General features: G+C 37.4%; 1 protein-coding gene across 5 annotated transcripts in view; it reads right to left on the bottom strand.

The window, feature by feature from the left end:
• EXD3 (exonuclease 3'-5' domain containing 3) overlaps positions 1–20,595 on the bottom strand; it is a 429,786-nt gene that overhangs the window by 310,251 nt on the left and 98,940 nt on the right. For all 5 annotated transcript variants that reach the window (XM_072633114.1, XM_072633118.1, XM_072633119.1 and 2 more), the window contains one exon: positions 9,326–9,411. In XM_072633114.1, coding sequence (XP_072489215.1) covers positions 9,326–9,359 — 34 coding nt within the window. In that variant the 5' untranslated portion in view covers positions 9,360–9,411. The remainder of the gene's footprint in view (positions 1–9,325; positions 9,412–20,595) is intronic.

Here is a 20,595-nt window from a genome sequence, read left to right as displayed (position 1 = left end):
GACTTAATATTGGATGTTCCCCTACCAATAATCTATAATTTAATAGATCTGGTATTAAGCTTACAAACCTTTTGACTATAGGAAATTGCCACCAAGATTAGGGACATTGCAGCGAAACAATATTTCCCCAATTTCATGTCAATTCCAGGCAGGAGTAGATTGTCAACTTGCATTCAGTCAGGCTTAAAGTATGCCAGGTGTCAGGGAAATTGAGTCAGGAGAATCCTACCTCAGACCAGGCTGAACAGCCGCTCTCCCACCCTTCCCAGAAGATCACCTTTTGCAGTTCATACCAGCATCTCACAGGCTTCTTGGCATCATGGATTGGAGGCTCAGCCCACCTTTCTTGCTATCCATATCTGGAGTTAGACTCAGAAGAACAGTCACTTAATAGTGCCATAGCATCTAAAAATAGCAAGTTCCAATAACCAGGTTTCAAATACGATTATAATTTCACTATGGCTAAGGAACACCTTTTGAGGCAAGTCTTAAGTGGCTTACATGCCTTTCTATACATGTTCTAGTTTCCAATTAAATAGCAATCATAAAATCAAATTTACCATTAAAACCTTAACTTTTCCATCAATGCCAAATTTTACCTGAGGTTACCTTCCTCTAGGAAATTTAGACTAAAATTCTTTTCCCCAAACTAAAGATGTCATTGACTTATTCTCAGTAATTAATTCAGCCAATTGTTTTGATACTAATTGCTTTTACCTCACTTTGTAACATGTCCAATTTTTCTCTCCATCACTCCCCTCCCCCTGCTTCCTAATACCTTGCATTTTGATTACTCCTTCCCTCAACGTACCCTCCTTTCTAAAACACCCCACCCTTCCCTTATCCCTATCTTCTCTCTTTCCTTGTAGGGCAAGATCAATTTCAATACCTCATTCCCGGTATTTCTTATTTCCCGATTATATGCAATAAAAATTCTCAACATTTGTTGCTAATACTTTGAATTCCAACCTCTCTCCCTCCCCTCGTTCCTCTGCAACCCCACTGAGAAGGCAAGCAATTCAATACAGACTAAATATGTGTAGTTTTGCAAAAGACTTCCATAATAATCATGTTGTGTAATACTAACTATACTGCTCTCTGTCCTACTCTATCTCCCCTTATTTTTCCCCCTCAATTGACCTTGTCCCTTCTTGAAAGTGTTTATTTCTAGTAACTCCCTTCTCCCATTTGCCCTCCCTTCTATCATTCCCCTCACCCCACTTGTCACCTCCTCCCCTACTTCCCTGTGGTGTAAGATGGATTTTTGTATCAAATTTAGTGAGCATGTTATTCCCTCCTTCAGCTATATGTGGAGAGAGTAGCTTCACTTTTCTCCTCTCCCCTTCTCCCTTTTCTCCTCCATTGAACAAGATTTTTCTTACCTCTTTTATGAGTTATAGCCTGCCCTGTTCCATTTCTCCCTTTCTCCTCCCAGTATTTTCTTCCCTCACCCCTTAATTTTTATTTTATTTATTTATTTTTTTGCATGTGGATATCATGTCTTCTGGTTCAATACACCCTATACTCTCTGTCTATGTATGTGTATGTGTGTGTGTGTGTGTATGTACAATCCCTCCATCTACCCAAATACTGAGAAAAGATTCAAGAATTATAAATATTTTCTTTCAATGTAGTAATGTAAACAGTTCAGCTTTAGAAAATCTTTTATGATTTTTCTTTCCTGTTTACCTTTTCATGCTTCTCTTGATTCTTGTATTTTCAAAGTCAAATTTTCTATACAGATCTGGTCTTTTACTCAATATGAATGATTGAAAGTCCTCCATATCATTGAATGACCATTTATTCCCTTGAAGTATTATACTCAGATTTGCTGGGTAGGTGATTCTTGGTTTCAATCCCAGTTCCTTTGACCTCTGGAATATCCCATTCCAAGCCCTTCAATCCCTTAATGTTGAAGCTGCCAAAACCTGTGTTGTCCTGATTGTATTTCCACAATACTTGAATTGTTTCTTTCTAGCTATTTGCAGTATTTTCTCCTTGACCTTGGAACTCTGAAATTTGGCCACAATACTCCTAGGAGTTTCTCTTTTCCTTTAGCAAGCAGTTGACTTGTTTTTCATGATTTTCTTGTTTCACTCTCATTTCTCTTCCCAATTTTTGCTCTACTTCTCTTACTTGATTTTCAAAATCCTTTTTGAGCTCTTCCATGGCCTGAGACTAATTCATATTTTTCTTGGAGGCTTTGGAGGGAGGGGCTTTGACTTTGTTCTCTTCTGTTTGCATGCTTTGGTCTTCCTTTTTACCAAAGTAAGATTCTCTAGTTTGATTCTTTTTCTGCTTTTTGCTCATTTCCCCAGACATTTACTTGATTTTTGAGCTTTTTGTCAAGGCAGTTCTCTGCTTCCAGTGGGAGTGGGAGAGTGTACTGTCAACTGCTTGATCCCTCTACAATCTGTGTGCCTAGAGCTCCAGAAACAGTGGCTGCAGCTACCCCTGCTGCTGCTGAGGATTCCTCTGCCCCCTCCCCCCTCAGCCACCGTGGGGTTGGGGCCGGACCACTCCACTCTCCTGCACAGGTCCCATAGGCTTTTCTCATTGACCTTCCAATTTATCCTCAGCACTTTGGGGTCATGAAGTCTGGAAACCACCACAGGTATGAGAGATTCAGTCTCCCCAAGGCTTACTCAGGTCCCCTCTGTGCACTCAAGCCCATACTGGACTGAGCTCTGCTCCCAGTGTGGTGCAACAGACACTTCTCAGTCACCTTTCAAGGCTGTCTTAGGTTGGATATTTCTTCACTCCATCATTCTGTGGGTGCTGCAGCTCCAGAATTTGTTTAGAGACATTTTTTTACAGGTATGTGGTTGGGCTTAGCAGGAGCATTATAGAAAGTCCATGTTGTTACTATGCCATCTTGGCTCCTGAATTCTATCATTATTAAAGCAATTAAAAGGAGTTTGCATAGAGAGAGGGCATGGAAATGAGTCAATTATGTAGGAAAGATCTCTAAAAAAAAAATAAAGGGTGAAAAAGCACAATGCTCTGGGAAATGGGAGAGGCAGAATGGGGAAAATTTTCTCACACATAAGAGGTGCACAAAGAAGAGCTTTTATAGTAGGAGGAAAAATGGAGGAAGGGCAAGAGGGAGGGTGGCAGGCAATGTTTGAATCTCACTCTCATTGAAATTCATTCAAAGAAGGAAGAATGTGTGTATGTGTGTGTGTGTGTGTGTGTGTGTGTGTGTGTGTGTGTGTGTATGTGAATATATGCACATAGTCTTGTGTACAGAAATGTAACTTACCCAATAAAGAAATAGTAGGGGAACGGCATAAGGGAAAGAAGGGGGGAGGGGAGAGAATTGATAAAATGGAGGGCAGATTAAGAGATTCAATGATTAGAAGCAAAAGATTTCCCCATTTCATAGTATTTTATTTTTTCCAGTTACATGTAAAAATAATTTTCAACATTCACTTTCTTAAGATTTTGTGTTCCAAATTTTTTTCTTCTTCCCTCCCCTCCCCTTCTCCAAGATGGCATGCAATCTAATATAGGCTATACATGTACGGTCATATTAAACTTATTTCCATGTTAGTCATGTTGTGAAAGAAGAATCAGAACAAAAAAGAAAAACCATGAATAAGAAAAAAAATAGCAAGAAGCAAATTAGACTTTTGAGGAGGGACAACATAAAAAGAGAGAAAGAAGAAACAAGAAAATGGGATGGAGGGAAAAACACAGTTAGTAATTATAACTATGAATGTGAATGGGATGAATTCACCCATAAAATGGAAGTAGATAGAAAAAAAACGAATTAGAAACCAGAATCCAACAATGTATTGTTTACGAGAGATACACTTGAAGTAGAAAGGCACACATAAGTACACAAAGAGTTAAAATAAAGGCTAGGAGTACATTTTAAAATGCTTCAGCTAAACTATAAAAAGCCAGGGGTAACAATCATGATCTCAGACAAGGCAAACACAAAAATGAACCTAGTTAAAAGAGATAATCAGGGAAACTACATTTTGCTAAAAGATACCATAGGCAATAAAGTGGTATCAAAAATTTTTACACCAAGTTTCTCTGATAAAGACCTCATCTATCAAACAGGTACGGAATATAGAACTGGGTCAAATTTCTAGAGATAAAAGTCATTCCTCAATTGACAAATGGTCAAAAGATAAGCAGGCAGTTTACAGAAAAAAAATCAAAGTTATCTATAGTCATATCCCAATGCTTAAATTCACTATTGGTTAGAGAAAGGCAAATTTAAACAACTCTGAGGTACCACCACACACATACGAAAAATGACAAATGCAGAAAGGGATGAGGGAAAAATAGGTGGAGTAGTGAACTAGTCCAACCATTCTGGAGAACAGTGTAGAACAAATGGCTATAAAACCATGCATACCCTTTGATCTGGTAATACCACTACTAAGTCTGTATCCCAAATAGATCAAAAGAAAAGGAAAAGGTATCATATGTACAAAAATATAGCAGCTCTTTCTGTGGTGGCAAAGAATTGTAAATCAAGGAGATGCTACAATTTTGCTATGGGAAACAACAAGGGAAAGGATGGTTTCTGAAAAACATGGGAATATCTATATGAACTAATGCAAAATGAAGTGAAAATAACCAGAAGATTATTGTGCACAGTAACAGCAATGCTGTAATGATGATCAACTGTGAAAGACTTGGCTACTCTGATCAATACAATGATCCAAGACAATTCCAAAGACTCATGATGAAAAAAGGAGAGAACTAATGAACTCTGAGTACAAACAAGGATAATTTTCTCTTTATTTTTCTTGCTTTTTAAAAAATATGACTAATATGGAATACGTTTTGCACAATTTCACATGTATAATTGATATATTACTTGCTTTCTCAGTGGGTGGGGGAAGGTAGAAGGGAGGGAGAAAATTTGAAAATCAAAATTTAAAAAAGCATCTTAAAAATAAATATATAATAAAAGGGGGGTGGAGAAGGAAATGAGGAAGGGGATGGATTAAGAGAAACTAGGAAGATGTATATGAACTGATGGAAAGTGAAATGAGCAAAATCAGGGGAACAATTTATACAATAACGATACTGTAAAGAGATACTTTAAAAGACTTAAGAACTCTGATCAACACAATGACCTACCACAATGCCGAAGTAATCATGATGAAATATACTACCCATTGCTTGACAGAGAGATGTAGAGTGCAGATAAAGACTTTTTTTCTTCCACATAAGTAATATATTTGTAAAAAATTTTTTCTTGTTTTCTCAACTAAGGTGGGGAGAGAGGATAGAGAATCCAGACCTGACAATAAAATAAACCTGAATTTTAAAATTAAAAGAAAGCTACACTAGAATGAATTAAACCTCCTTTCAACCTCCCCTTATTTTCCCTTGTTGCTCTAAGTAGAGTCATCAAGCAAATGGTGGGTCACAGTTACAGAAGCAAAAACTTCATCCTCTAACAGGAGTTCCCTCAAGGACAACTGTTGACCAGATATTACCCAAAGGCTGCAAATACGGGCTGAGTTTGGCCTGTGGTTCCTTGTATTCTGAATAAATAAAAATGATGTCTGAAATTGCTATTCCCTTTTTCTGGCAAGATTATTAAAAAATGCTATCAAGACCAAAAATGTCTGGTGCTACTAGAGCAAGATGACTTATTGTGGTATGAGACTTTAAACAGTAAAGGAAAAAAATAAATTCCTCCCTAAATCCACCCACATTATATTTTAATCTGTATTTCTCCATCCTCATTACAGATTCTCTGAATCATTTGCCCTGTTCCAGAGAAATCCTTCATTCAATTCACTATTTATGTGGCTCCTGGACCAACCTAACAGCTAAAGGAAAGGAATGATACTATAATTTGGGGAAAGATTAAACCATTTTTCCTGTAATGCAGCTGGCCTGGTGACACTCTTCTCAGGATAAAGGAAAGCCAAGGTTGTTGCCCTCCCTCTCCTCCTCTTGTAGACAGGAAGGAAGTGCTGGCAGAGACCCCTCTTGGCTTCCTGTCCACTTCTGAACATATTTCCAGACACTACCTTCTCCATCATCCATCACCCAGTCCAGTGAAACAATAACTACAAAACGAAGGGGAAACACACGTTTCATATAAACACCGTGAGGCCACAGCATCCCAAATCACCACAATTTACACAGCTAAATTTTATCTATAAGCTCCATCTAACAAGGTTTTATTTCAGGCTTCCATCCCTTCACTATTAAATAACTTAGCCTCTATAATTCATCTTTCCAGATCAACTTGTGAAATATTAAGAACTGATTTTAATTGTACTAGATGAACCTTAATGAGTATGTGGGAGTATGGTGGTCAGGAAGAGGAAAGGAAGATGGGCATTTTTTAATGAGACTGAAGCACTCCAAAGAAGTCAAAATTTGTAGCCTTCAGTCTTAATCCACCAACCACCTTGGGTAAAATCCCTTTAGAGGTATTACACATCCTCTTGTTTTATGCTTCCCAAGTTCAATAGTAAAACTGAATATGATAAAAGACATGAGGTGTAACACAGAAATAGGAATAAGAGTAGAAAATATGAGCAGCAATTCACAAGGGGAAGTAACTGGGAAGAGAGCTGAGAAGAACATTTGGGACCTCAGTTATCTACATACAAATGTTTGGAGATAATAAAAAAGTAAGTCTGAAGCTTTAACACATGATATAAATATGATCTCAGGATATAAACATGATCTCAGAAGTATCACTAAAACTTGGTGGAATGGGGCTCATAACTGGGATAGAACAATGAAGAATTAACCTGATTTAAAGGAAACCTGTTTAATAGAAGGGACAGAGTGGAAGCTTATATAAAGAAAATAAATGCCTGCATGGAAATTCATGTGAGAGTTCACTGAAGAGTATTAGGCGAAAGCAAAAAGAGACAGAAATAGACATGCTATTATACTAGAAGTATTCTACAGACTGTCTGACCAGATGGAGGATATGGATGATGTTTTCCTAATGTAAATTATAAAAGCTGAAATTATAAAAGAAGCAAGATATAGTAGTAACTGGAAGACTTCAATTATTTTCAGATCTCCCATTAAGTTTCAGAACATCTGAAAAATTCTTGGCTTATCCTGCTGACAATTTCATCTTTCAAAAGGTACAGGAAGGATTTAAAGGGTAGAGGTAGAATTCTGGATTTAATTCTGATGAAGGATGAATTGGCTAGCAAAATGAAATCTTGGAAGAAATATATCATCTTAGAGTTTGTGACAGCCAAGGGCAGTTACATTAGGTATAATCTGGCATGCGCTTTTTTACATTTTTGAGCAAAAGTTTCAAAAGATTCAGAGAAAAAGAAGTGGATGTTCCCATTCCCTCTCAAAGGGAAAATAGTTTGAAAAGGACAGGATGTTTTCAAAATGAAATTCTGACAACCCAATCTTTCCTTCATGCAACAATAATTTATTAAGTACCTACTACATGCCCGAAACTGTAAGTGTCTGCGATACAAAGACCAAAAAAAAAAAAAAAAGACAGAAAAAGATAAATAAATGAAAGAGCCCTTGCAGTCAAGGCACTTACACAAGAAGGGAAAATAACATGAACACCGATAAATAAATGAGATAATATCTATAAATTGCTTGGCATAGTGCCTGGCATAAGAGGTGTTACATACATGTTAGCTATTATTATTATTATTATTATTATACACAAAATATATACAAAGTAAATAAAAAGTCATTTCAGAGGCTCTAGAACCTGGGGAAACTGAGGAAAAGAATCAGAATGGGCCTCATATAGAGATGCATCTGTTCTAAGAAGCAAAGGTGTGAAGGCATGAAAAATCTCTAGGTCTAAGGCTTGAAGATGGGAGATGAAATGTTGGGTAAAAGGATTAGCAAGTAAACCAGTGCAGATATAAAACAGAGCTGGAGGAGAGTACTATGCAGTAAGTCTAGAAAGCTAGGCTGAAATCAGGTTGTAAAGGGCTTTACATGTCAAACAGAGGTGCTTATATTTTTATCCTTTAGCCAAATGGGAACCCTGAGAGCTTCTTGAGCAGGGATATCACATATTAGTCATAAATTTGAATGCACAGAAAACTCTCTGATTAATCTAAAAAGGTTAAAAGAAGGACAAAAAAAGGGAAATTAGGATTCATAACCAGATAGGATCATTAGACTAAAAGAGCAGGAAAAAATCAAAGATTTTTCAGCAAGGTATTTGACAAACTTTCTCATGATATCCTTCCTTACAAATATGTCATCTTGTGCCTGAGGAAACAAATGTCACACCCATTTCACCAATTTCGAATGCTTTATTTTCTTAGGTTCTTTAAAATGGCCATTGCTATCATTTTGTTTGATAGTTTAAACTGAGATGGTTTATGAATGGAATGAATGCTAATTATAGTATAATTCAATAAATATAATCTCTACGAAACCATAAAATATTATTCAACATGATATAGGCCCTTTTGCCATATATCATTATACAGGAAAATGTGGTTTCCCAAATGGCCCTTGTGTTAAGGATCTATAATGTCTACATCTGTAAAATCTCCTCTGCTCCAGTACTCAGAACTCATCTCTACCCAAGCCCTACCCAGTTAAAATGTATCACAGATTTAGATTCTTATGTGGGGTGGGGTTTTTATTTCTTAATTAGCTAAAGCTATGTTTATCAGCACTTTCTTATAGAAAACAGGCCAGAAGTTGTGAGATCCCAATCCAAGTCTATTGAATGACTCCTTATGAAAGCCTGAAAAAGCAACTTAACCCCTATATTCCACAACTACTATAGGCTAGTCTTTTATAGTGAAGATATTTCCTATTTTCTGTCTTTGGATCTGGACTGAGGACGGAAGGAGGGGAGTAAAGAGGGGGAATTATGATATAACATTGGTAAACACTTAGAAGAAGGAAAAATCAGTAGCCAGTAGGCCACGTTCTTCAAATGAGTTTGTCTAAAGTAACCAAACATATGCTCACTCACATTTCTGGACACTGATGTAAATTAGTGATCAAAAACTTCAACCATTCAGACAAATCCCTTTTAAAAGCAAGCAAAGATTTCCCCATTCTTGATTTATAATAGAATATGCTACAGTTGATCAAACAATCACACTTGCTGACCACATACTAATATAGTGAGTGATGTCCCGAGCAAAAAGGGATATGAACTAATAGACTAAGAGTCCTCTAAACAAATAAAAGGAACTATACAAAGGCAAAGTATCACTATCATATAAAAGAAATACAGAATGGCACATACCCCTCCTCTCAAGGAGTTTACAATCTAGTTGGAGAAAAAAATGTCTCCCACACATGGAAAAGACTTAAAAAACACGTATAAGTGAGTACAGATTAGTACAGAACAGAGACTTACCGGCACTCTCTCTGGTGCTGCTTTCCTGGTCCATTGGTTATGGTGTACACCAATACAAAATTTCAGTCTGCACTTCAAATAAAAGACTAGGAGGAAAAAAAAAATAAAGTTATTTCCTTGACACACATATGCATGCAAAGAAAGACCCTCAAGTCCCAAGCAAAGTTTATGTTAAGCATGTCTCAATCCATTAAAAGCCCAAGAACTGGCTCCCATTGTACTACACCTAAAGCCTTCAGAGACCCTACACATTAGCTATGAAATAGTAACACTATAAGAGCAACATGTCAATCAACAAGTAATTAAGCTCCTACCATGTGTAATTTACAATGCACTGTACCAAGCAACAGGGAATAGAAATACGAAAATGAAGCAATCCCTACTCTCAGGGAGCTTACATTCTATTGGGAAGGCAATAAGTACAGGTATGTGTATATATACAGGAGAGAGAGAGAGAGAATAAATACAAAATCTTTAATAATAAAATTAGCTAGTATTTATGTAGTACTCAATGGTTTACAAAGTACTTTACAAATGTTATATCATTAGATCCTTACAAGAGCCCTGTCAGATAGGTGCAATTATCATTCCCATTTTATAGATGAAGAAACTAAAACAGTTAAAGGACTTGCTCAATGTCTACAGCAGGATTAGAACTCAGGTCTACCTAATTCCAAGTCTAGCACTCTAAGCACCACACCACCTAGTTACCTCTATACCAGTAAGTCTGAGAAGAAATGAAGGAGTATTTGTAAGGATTCAAAAAAGGCTTCATGTAGAAAGGTTGTGCTTGGCTGTATCTGGAAGGAAGAGAGGGATTCTGTATGGCAGAACTGAGGAGCTATTACATTCCAGGTATGGAAGTCAGTCAGAGCAAGGACACAGAAATAGGAGAAACAGACAAGGACAGTTTGGATGGATCAAAAAGTGTGGAAGGAAGAGTAATGTAAAATGAAGTTAGAAAAATAGCTTGGGGTGAATTTATAAATGTTTTTAAAAGCTAAGCAAAAGAGTTTGGATTATATCCTAGAGGTAACAGAAAGTCTTTAGAGTAGACTAAGAGGGAGACATGGTAAGATCTATGCTGAAGGAAAAATCATTTTGGCATCAACGTGGAGGATGAATTGGAGTGGGAAGAGACTTGAAGCAAAGGGACCAATTAGGAAACCATTGCAAGAACTAAGGTACAAGGTGATGAGGCCCAAATGAAGTTGGTGAACTTGTGAGTAGAGAGAAGGGATTGAATACAAGAGAAAATGTAGGGTTGAAACAGCAAGATTTAGTAAGTGATTGAATATTTAAGGTAAGGGTATTGAACCCTATTAATTAATTCCCTCAATGTTGAATCAATATTGTCTTTCTACAGTTATCCTAAAATGCACCATGGAATGTCACTAAATTCTAATTTGAAGGAATTTCAGATAAATATGACTGTTGCTTATAGTTGTGGTCATTGGTTAAAACTTTCTGTTCTCCAAGTCTGACAAACTCAGGGGAACCAAGGATTTTGTTGTTGCTGGAAGAGAGAAATGAATACAAAATGCAATGAGGAAAAGAACATTAAGAACAGACACAACATGGAATGGGGAAGTTAGAGAATAGCTAAGATCAGAATGCTTTCTAAGAAGCTATGTAAAAAACAAGGAATAAAGCATTTCCCAGTAGGTTACTTTCAGAAGCTGTTTCCTTCCTCAGTTGGTTACACTGTGGGGTGACAGAAGACTGTAGTTGCCTCTAAGAAGTTGCATGTTGGGAAAAAGTCAGTTTCAGCTCAAATGCTGCTGAGGATAAGACCCTTTCTACAGTGTAACTTTGCAACAGCTTCCTGCCTAACCCCAGCGACTCTGCTAATTTCCTACTGCTGCCTGCCTGTCCTGTGGCTACCCAGATTTTATCAGAATTGCTCATCCTTTGTTTTCAACCAGGAAACGGAGGAAGGGGCTGGGGGAAAAAAGGATAGCTGGTCTCAAACTACAATTTTTCAAAGACAAACAGATGAAACAGCTAGGAATATCTTAATTCTGAGCTTCAAAACATTAGGAGGGAACTGGAATGCCATCAATCCTCAGATGTGTAGATCTGAGAAGTATGATAGTGAAGTAGAAAGGAGCAAATAGTTCACAACTGAGTTCAGAAGTCAAAGAAGTCATAAGTTCAATTTTGAATGCATGAAGGCTTTTTCTGATATCTCACTAACAGGGTACAAGTTCTCTAAGTGGTCCAGAAGTTAAGACTCACTGATTAAGAGATCGTGAATACCCTGAATCCTGCTGGAGTTCTATCAACAAATGGCTTCATATCAACTATGAAGCCACAGTGCCGACAGAAATCCTGCTTTCTTGGTTAACACCTCCCCAATCAGATCCTATCTTTATTTATTCTGTGTAATCTAAGCACCTAGGACTCTTTTGCTACCCTATACATGTGTTTTTGTCGATATACCACTAAATTTTCTTATAATCCAAATCCATTATAATTCTCCCTGTTTTTAGCCACTCCATATGTATCCATCTTGTTTTTACAACAAAACTGTAAACTTCCTGAGAACAAGGAATGAACTCTCTATTTCTTTTTGAATCTCTAGTGCCTAGAGTTATTTGTTCTCATACAAAATTAACTTAAAACAATATAAAACCTTTCTTAAACTCAGCAGGACCATAAAACACAAAAATTCAATGTTAGAGAGATTCTTTCATATTAGCAAATAGCCTCTGGCTGAAAACTTGCACTAAAAGGAACTGTTTGAATGGTGTTTTGAAATCAGAAACAGGGAACTGGGGCAACTCTCCACTCATCACCTCTTTAGCTGCTGGTCAGAGCCCAAGGCTCCAGTCCTAACATCTGTTAGAGCAGCTCCAGGCTCTACCAATGGTGAAAAGAATTTTCCTCAGCAAACAGCCTGCCCCGCTTGCCCTAGGCAGCCCATCAATGCCTTTGTTTCTAGCCACTGGCAAAGGGTTTCTTGCCATTGGTTAAGAAATCTAATTTCTGGATCTTTCTTCTTCAGATTGTCAAGGTTTTTTATCAAACATAAAGAGAAGTCAAAATCACTTGAAATGAAATGTGTTTCTTACCTGTCAGTCAATGGGAAATTAGAATATTGATTCTGGAATGCATAGATCACAGTGTCATAGGTTTAGAGCCAAAAGGAACCTTAGAAATCCACTAATTCAGTCTCCTTATTTTACCGATGAGGTTTGAGGCCAATAATGGTTAAGCAATTTGTCTGAGGACATTTAGATACCGTGTGGCAGTATCAGAATGGTTAATGTGCACAGATATGAGTATCAATGCTTCTGGCTGGTCAAATTAAGACTGAAAGAGGAATGTCAGGGCAAAAAAAGAGAAGAAGAAGCAGCCAGTTCCCTTCTTAAGCTTCACAACCCTGAGACTAATAGTAGACATTTATGGCAATGAAGGAGGAATCAGCTAATGGTTTCAGTGTTTTTTCCCCTTTACAGTAGTGCCAAGACCAAGCCCTCCATGCAATGACTGGGAAAGAAAGGTAAACATGGGTATCCTTATCCAGGGCTATCTTGAGTCAATTTTATTCCAGAATAAAGGGGCTGGGACAGAGAGGACTTTTCCTGATAGGAATACCTCCAGGATTAAAGATATGAGGCAGATACTAAGTAATATCTTAAATTTATTTGTGAAATACCGTCATTACCAGTTTATATCAGATAAAATTTGTTCAGTACAAATTCTGTAGACAAATTTTGTCCACATGCTACATGCAAAGTCTCCTTGGCCTTCAGTCAAAGATCTGACTAGTACTTTTTCAGAACACCTGTATTCTTATTTTCTATCCAATTTAGGTTTTTAAAAAAATGACAGGGATAATTCTATTTTCCAGGTGCAATATTCTCTGAAAATCTTCTAGCTTGTCCTGATTCAGTCTAAAATAGTAAGTACAAACAATTACAGTTCTAATTTAAACAGATGACTTTATTTACAATGCACGAGGGCTGGCTGATGGCAGCTAGTAGGGTCTCCTGGCTCTGAGAAGCCCCTTTGTGAGGAAAGGAAGGATCAATGGAAATGGACATGGTGATGGTTTTGTGCGGGTTCAGCTCAGAGAGAACTCTTTAACTAATGATAGCCTTCCCCATGGTCCTAAGCTTGACATTCTAAGGAATGCCACTCATTGTTCAGTACTATTTCCCTCCCTCCCCAGCCCCCAGTCATTCTGCAGTTTTTCAAGTCACTGACAATAAACTGTTATGTCTCATAATTCAAGAAATGGAAAGATTCTTGGCAGAGGGGTATTGCTTTAGGCACCGCTCCCATTTTTGAAAGTAGCAAAAATTGTAATTTCTCTTTCTTTATTGTTCGTTTCCTCCCCAATTCCTTTTTTAAAAGCCCACTTGTTTTTTTTTTACATCACATTAAAGTAGCTCAGTTCCTGATAAATGTTAAATTTAGCTCAACAATTTAGTGGGTCTTCTTTCTTTCTTGTTTTCACGTCTGCTGGGTTTATTTTGGTATCTGAGTTGGCTGTAGTTGTTCAGAGTGCATGTGTATCAGGGGACACAATCAGAAGCTGAGTCTTGTAACTGGAAAGGAGGTAAGTTGCCAGCTATCTCAACAGACTTAGATGCCTTGGTCTTCCACCAATTAAGCGCTCCAAGACTATACTCTTTAGTAAGTGAAAGGGGGCACATCCCTACTCTATTCCACAGACTCCCAGAGGAATGGGCCTAAAGGTCAGCAGCAGACATCTTGGAAAATTAATTTGCAGAGTGAAGCACAAGAAAAACAAATGAGCCAAAAGATGTCTTGTCATATTATGTTAATAATCTCTCTAAGCCATCCAAATTCTACCACCAGCTACCAAATAAGTGTCAAGTTTCCCAGATCTGCTATTATAACTGTAGAGTTCCTGCCATAACAGGTTTGAGGCTTTTAAGAAACAAATCAATAAAATGAAGCACCACCCACATAAAACCAGAATACATGGCACAGTATTTACTTTAATGGGCTCTTCAGAAATCCAATTAACTGCACCTTCTGAGTAACTGGCTTTGTTACTTCTGATGTAATAACTAAACCACTTACTTTAGAATTGGATCAAAAATCAAGCTAACTTTCTGCGGACAGACAGGCTTTTATCTGCCAAGGCCTGTCTGATTTCCAAGATGCAATGGCAGCCACTATACCAGCATGGAGGCAGTGCTCTCTATCTCCCTCTCAAAGGATCTAGTTTATACTATCCACCTGAGCAAGGGAAAGCCCCAACTCTGATGTGGTTTGACATCCATTCACATATCCTACTACAGGTTTAGATCTTATATAGCAACATATCCACTAACACATGAGGAAAGCTTTTTATAAGCTTCACTTCCAGCAAAAATGTACAAATAATTCAGTTATGCTTCCTTGGTTCTTCATTATCTATAGGATAAAATATAAAGCTCATCAACATAGCATTAAAGGTCCTTGAAAATCTTTCTAGCCCCAAACTACCTTCCCAACTTTTCTTCTCCCCTTCATGTGCCCTCCCTGCTAGCCCCAAATGGCCTACTGAGAACTCCAAACAAGTTTTGTACATTCACACCTCAGGGCCTTTGCTCAAGCTGCTGCCCTTCCTACCACCTCCTTTAATTCTTAAAATCAATTAACAAGCACTTATTAAGCCTCTATAACGTGCCAGGTTGTGTTAATCTCTGGAAATAAAAAATGAAATAGCCTCCACCCTCAAGGAACTTACGTTCTATCAAGGCAGACAATATGTACATAAACATACAAAATAAATATGAGATTGTTTCAGTCAGGATGCACTAGCAGCTGGGAGGATCAGGAAGGATTTACCATTGTAAGTGGCACCTGAACTGAGCTTTGAAGGAAACTAGGGAGTCTAAGAGGTGGAAGTGAGGAGGAAGATGCCTGTACCTCTCAGAGACAGAAGATAAGTGACATGTAAGGAACAGCAGGGCCATTTTGTCTGTACCATAAAGAGTAATGTTCCCATCTTTCAGGGTCCAACTTAAGTTCTATTACCTTTGTATGTCATTCCCTGACTAGCTTAGTCCAAAGAGATCTTTACCTCCTCTGAAATCCTACAGCCCTTTTTGATTGTACCAATCACTGGGCACTTAAATGCTACCTAATACAGTTAATTATCCTTTTAAATGCATTTGTAAATCCTCTACCCTAAGCAAGCTATAACATCTTTAAAAGCAAGAACTGTGGTTTATACATCTACAGTGCCCAGCACAAGGTCTTGCACATGAGAGGTGATAAGTAAATATTTGTTAAATTGGGCTGAATTATGGGAGAAAGAGAGGAAAAAGAAAAGATGCAAAATGTCATTTGGCACATTCATCTTGAAAGGGACTAATCAGCATTGTTTTTTCTTTTACAAATCTCTAACTTAGAGGAACATAAACCAAGAATACAAATGACATAATCCTTGCTCCAAAATTTTACTGAAGGTCTGATAGGAAATACTGTCAAACATTTTACAAGTAATAATCAAGTGTCCAGAACAAACTTTTACTAAGTATGAATAAATGATGTTTAGCTAGACAACTTTTCCTTTTGAGGGAAGAACTAAGAGGCCTGTGCTATTGAAGCAAAGATGTGCTCCAACCAAGATTACCACTTACTTGTGGCAAGAAGATATTTGAAGGCTTGCAGATTTAAAACTGCATGTTATGTAACATAACACTTCTTAATCAGAGTTATTATCACATATTTTATAATTTACACAAAATATGTGCTTTTCTTTATGAACCAAGACTACCCTACCCTGTTGTCACTTGTGTCAGAATGAAAAAGGCTTTGAGCTGTGTCTCCAGTCATGAAGCTGAACTGTACAGACTCATTCAGTCACATTTTCATCCATCACTATAATTCTGGGCACCATGGTAGAGTTAAAAGAGAACTGGGTCTGGAATCAGAAGATATGGGTTTAAATCCTGTCCTAGTCTATTATAAGCTATTATAAGTATTTTAACAAAGACTTATACACACACATACAAATATGCAATTATCAAGGCAAAATGGAAAGGACACTGGATTTAGAATCAAAGGAACTGAATGTGAATTATGACTGCTATTGACTTCTCCAGAAATATGAGCAATTCTCATGACCCTACTGAGTTTTCCTTTCTTCCGTTGTAAAAAGAGAGGGTGGAATCAGATGACATTTAAATGATCTACCTATTTATATAATTTATATTTATATATACATTTATATTTATATAACATATATTATATATAGAATTATATAATTTATATATAATTAATTTAATTAATTTTTAAATGAAATTAGATGATATTTAAAACCCTTCTTGGCTCTAAATTCTTTGATGCTATATGAAACTAAATCAACAAACGAGACTTATGAGCATTGCGACTTTGACAAAGTCAAGTGTAACATTTTAAATAAAATGAGTTGTATTTCCCTCACAGTCATGAATATGCTATTACTTTGGCACAAAATACAATTGTGTATTTCTGTGACAGTGAAATAATTTCTGAAGCATCTGTTTTTACAAGAAGTTACACATACATTAGAACACTCAGAGGATATTTTTTTAAAAATTTGTAACTAAAGTGAGGCAAAAACATAACAATAACAACAAGAAGTAGATAAATTTCTACTAAAGGTGTTGACCATGGTCAGGGAAGATGTCCAGGTAAGGCTCCAAATGGAAAAGGGACTTGCTATGGTTAGTGACATCCTCCAGATGTTCCCAGTAGGGTAAATGCTGAATGACTAGGCCAGGATTTAAACCCATATCTTCTGATTCCAGACCCAGTTCTCTTTTAACTCTACCATGGTGCCCAAAATTATAGCGATGGATGAAAATGTGACTGAATGAGTCTGTACAGTTCAGCTTCATGACTGGAGACACAGCTCAAAGCCTTTTTCATTCTGACACAAGTGACAACAGGGTAGGGTAAATGAAGAGCTAACTCTACTGTATTTCAGAGCCTCTTAAATGAGATCCATCATCACTGAAAAGAGTTCAGCGTAACTGTACCCACAGGAAAAACCAAGCTGATGAAGATCACTAGGCAGATCATGACAGGCAATCAAACAGACAACTCTTAGAGCTGACTCATCAGAACACATATCAAAAACACTTTGGAAAGATAATAAATTGAGCCCAGAACTGAACAGGAGGAATAGTGGAGGCTAGACTAATTTTAGTCAGTTATGCAATGCTACTAATGACTCTTTGCTTCTCTCTGAAGCAAAGCTCATCTATTCAACAACAATATTTTTCCAGTGATGCTATATGTCTGTGAATCATAGAATACCATAGTCTCCAATGAATTAAAATAACAGCCACCCAAAAAAACAATGAAAATGTTCACTGTGGGTGGGAGAAGTCTATAATACACTACCAATAAAAAACTGCCCAAGAAAGCAAAGTGGATGTCACAAGAGAGGGGTATGACCAGATAAGAAGCTAAGCCAGCCATGCAGCAAGAGTGAGGGACAATTGATAGATGTGTACGTGCTCTGTAGGTAGTCACATAAAATGAGAAATGAAGAAGAAAACTCATAGCCTACTGGGTATACCCTTTGAGGAAGATTTATGGGAAGAAACAGACGAGCTACACAGGATGAGAGGGTATGGATGTCTTATGATTTGCAACTTTAGAGGGAGTACTCATAGCCATGACATCAGAGAACCATTTAAGTATGGAAGCAATTAATGTGTAGAGCTTAAAATTCTTAAATCAACTGTAGAGTTGTCTATCTTATATGGCACAACGTAAGACTGTGTTCCAAGTTATAATTTCCTGGCCGTGTGTTCTTCTACAAGTGTCAGAAAATGATAGAAAGCAGCCCATGTACACAGTCGATTTTGAAGTAGTTTAGTTAACAACTGGCAACTCATAAGCTAAAATGTGAATTCTGAGAACAGTAACATATGCACACTAACCCAAAGCAGCAGAATACTTCCCAGATGCTTCATTTAGAAAAGTGATGTCAAAAGTTTGTACTCCTCAGTTTTTCCAAGAAGAGATAGTGCAGATAGTGCTATTAAAACAATGAAAATAATTTAGAATCATTATGTGAATTTGTCATTGTTTTTTAAAGGAAAGGGTTGTAGGAAATGGAAATACAGGTGGTGGATTCCAAAGAGATTTCTCTCTCCCTGTTCTCCTACCTGTCTCAAAGAGACAACTCTGATCTGCAAACTCTCTAAATGAGCCCATACTACACTGACCATCAACTGGGCAAAAGTATAGGAAAGGTCAGGGAAATACAACATGCCCATCACTGTTACCACTCTACTGAACCTTAGAATGGAGCATCCAGTCAATAGTGTTGAGTGGTTTAACCAAATCCTTAACAAATTGTGTATGCTAGTGGAAAGCTTGGTCTGGGATCACTGACCACAGGTTTCAACCACCTCCCCCTTACTCTTCTCTCTTTCTCAGTGATCCACCTTATATATGTTCTCTTTTATACATGTGAACTGCAACCAACACTTCCTGCTCCCTATCCTTTAAAAGTACAAGTTCACTTTCTTATGAACTTATTGCTTTCATCATTTCACAAATATTTACTCAAATACTTACTAATTACATGAATATGCAAATACTTACTAACTTATGCTAATTACTTAGAGGATTATTACAAAGATGAACAAGACTTGACCCCCACCCTCACAGAACATATAGGGAGAATATCCTAGAGGTAACATGCACAAATATAATAAATCAAATAAAAAATCCGATAAAGTAAGTACACAAGAAAGGTGCAAACAAGGTGCTGAAAATTCAGAGGTGGGATGGATCAAAATATTTGCTTCAAAGGGAATTCCAGAAGGTTTAATATGCTAAAGTAGGAAATGCTGCAGTCCTTAGAAACCTTGGACTGATGAGATGGTACTCAAAATCACATGTTCTAAAAATCTTTCTCCTAAGTCTTATGGCATACTTTTTTATGACACATATAAAAGAAATATGACCATAGTGAAATGAGATTCAAGTTGTGAAAAGAAAGTCTTGCGAAGTTTCTCTGGAAAAGTAAACTTGGCAGTTGGGAACAGGGGAGAAAAAAGCAAACAGAATAGAATCAGGAGCATGTCAGTTAAGGGAACAGACAAATGCAATGTGTTACAGCTTTCTGAGGCCACTTTGTTCAACTCAAATAAACATGTGCAATAGATGAAAAGACAATAGGAGAAAACATGGTAAATGCAATTATCAGTGAAAGGAGAGAGATGATAGAAACTTATGTCTAATATACGATAAACTCAACCTAGAGACAACTTCTATTTCTGAATGGTGTCAAATGGGGAAGGGGAAAGGAAGGGAAAAAGGATTATAGCACTCACTATGTGCCAGGCACTGTGCCTTAAAAAACAACAACAAATACTGTCTCACATGATCCACACAAAAGTCTTAGAAAGTAGGTGCTATTATCCCCATTTTGTAGTTGAAGAAACTGAGGCAGACTGTTTAAGTGACTTGCCCTGAGTCACATAGCTAATAAGTGTCTGAGGCTGGAGTTGAACTCAGGTCTTCCTGACTCCAGGCCCAGCACTCTATCCATTGCACCACCAATTGTCTGGTTATCTAATAAGTGGCATTTTTGATCATCAATGAGGTGCTGCAAAGGACTATCAAAAATTGATCATCTATGGTAAAACATCTGTCTATGGTAACGATGCATTTAGGTGGTACAATAGATAGAGTGCTGGGCCTGGAGAAAGTGGGGATAATAATAGCACCGGAGTGGAGGGAAGGATCAAATGAGGGAAGAATTGTAAAGCTCTTTGCACAGTACCTAGCACACAGAAAGTGATATGTAAATGTTACCTGTTACTAGCAATTCATATTTATCTGATTATTAAACGAATGATAAGGGTCCATTCCCTGGACAAACTAGAGAAAAGAGCTTAATGCCACTGAAATTCTCAGAAAATTTTGATGCTTCAATAGATCAATAAGCTCTTCAATATAACTACTCCTTCCAAGTGCACCCCATTCATACTTTTTCTTCCTGTGCAATTCCTGTTCATGTCTTTCTCTAGCTTCTTCATAGGGAGTCTGCCACTGGTACCTAAGACCTTGCTCTGGGTCTTTTAATAGTTTGTTGATACAAATGCAATACCCAAGGCTGTTATGCCTCACTCCTGCTACATGGCTTGCCCACATTCTTTCTGATCATATCTGTCTTTCTTCTCACTCAGAAATCACTAATGCAAGTCTGCATGGAATAGCACAATATCAGGAAAAAAATCAAGATTTCAGGAGATTCATAGGCCAATGTAAAGATGGATGATAGATGTATGCCC

Source organism: Notamacropus eugenii, chromosome 1 (genome assembly GCF_028372415.1).
Source record: "Notamacropus eugenii isolate mMacEug1 chromosome 1, mMacEug1.pri_v2, whole genome shotgun sequence".
Lineage (NCBI taxonomy): Eukaryota > Metazoa > Chordata > Mammalia > Diprotodontia > Macropodidae > Notamacropus > Notamacropus eugenii.
Note: the sequence above shows the minus strand (reverse complement) of the source record. Positions and strands in the feature narration are given on the sequence as shown.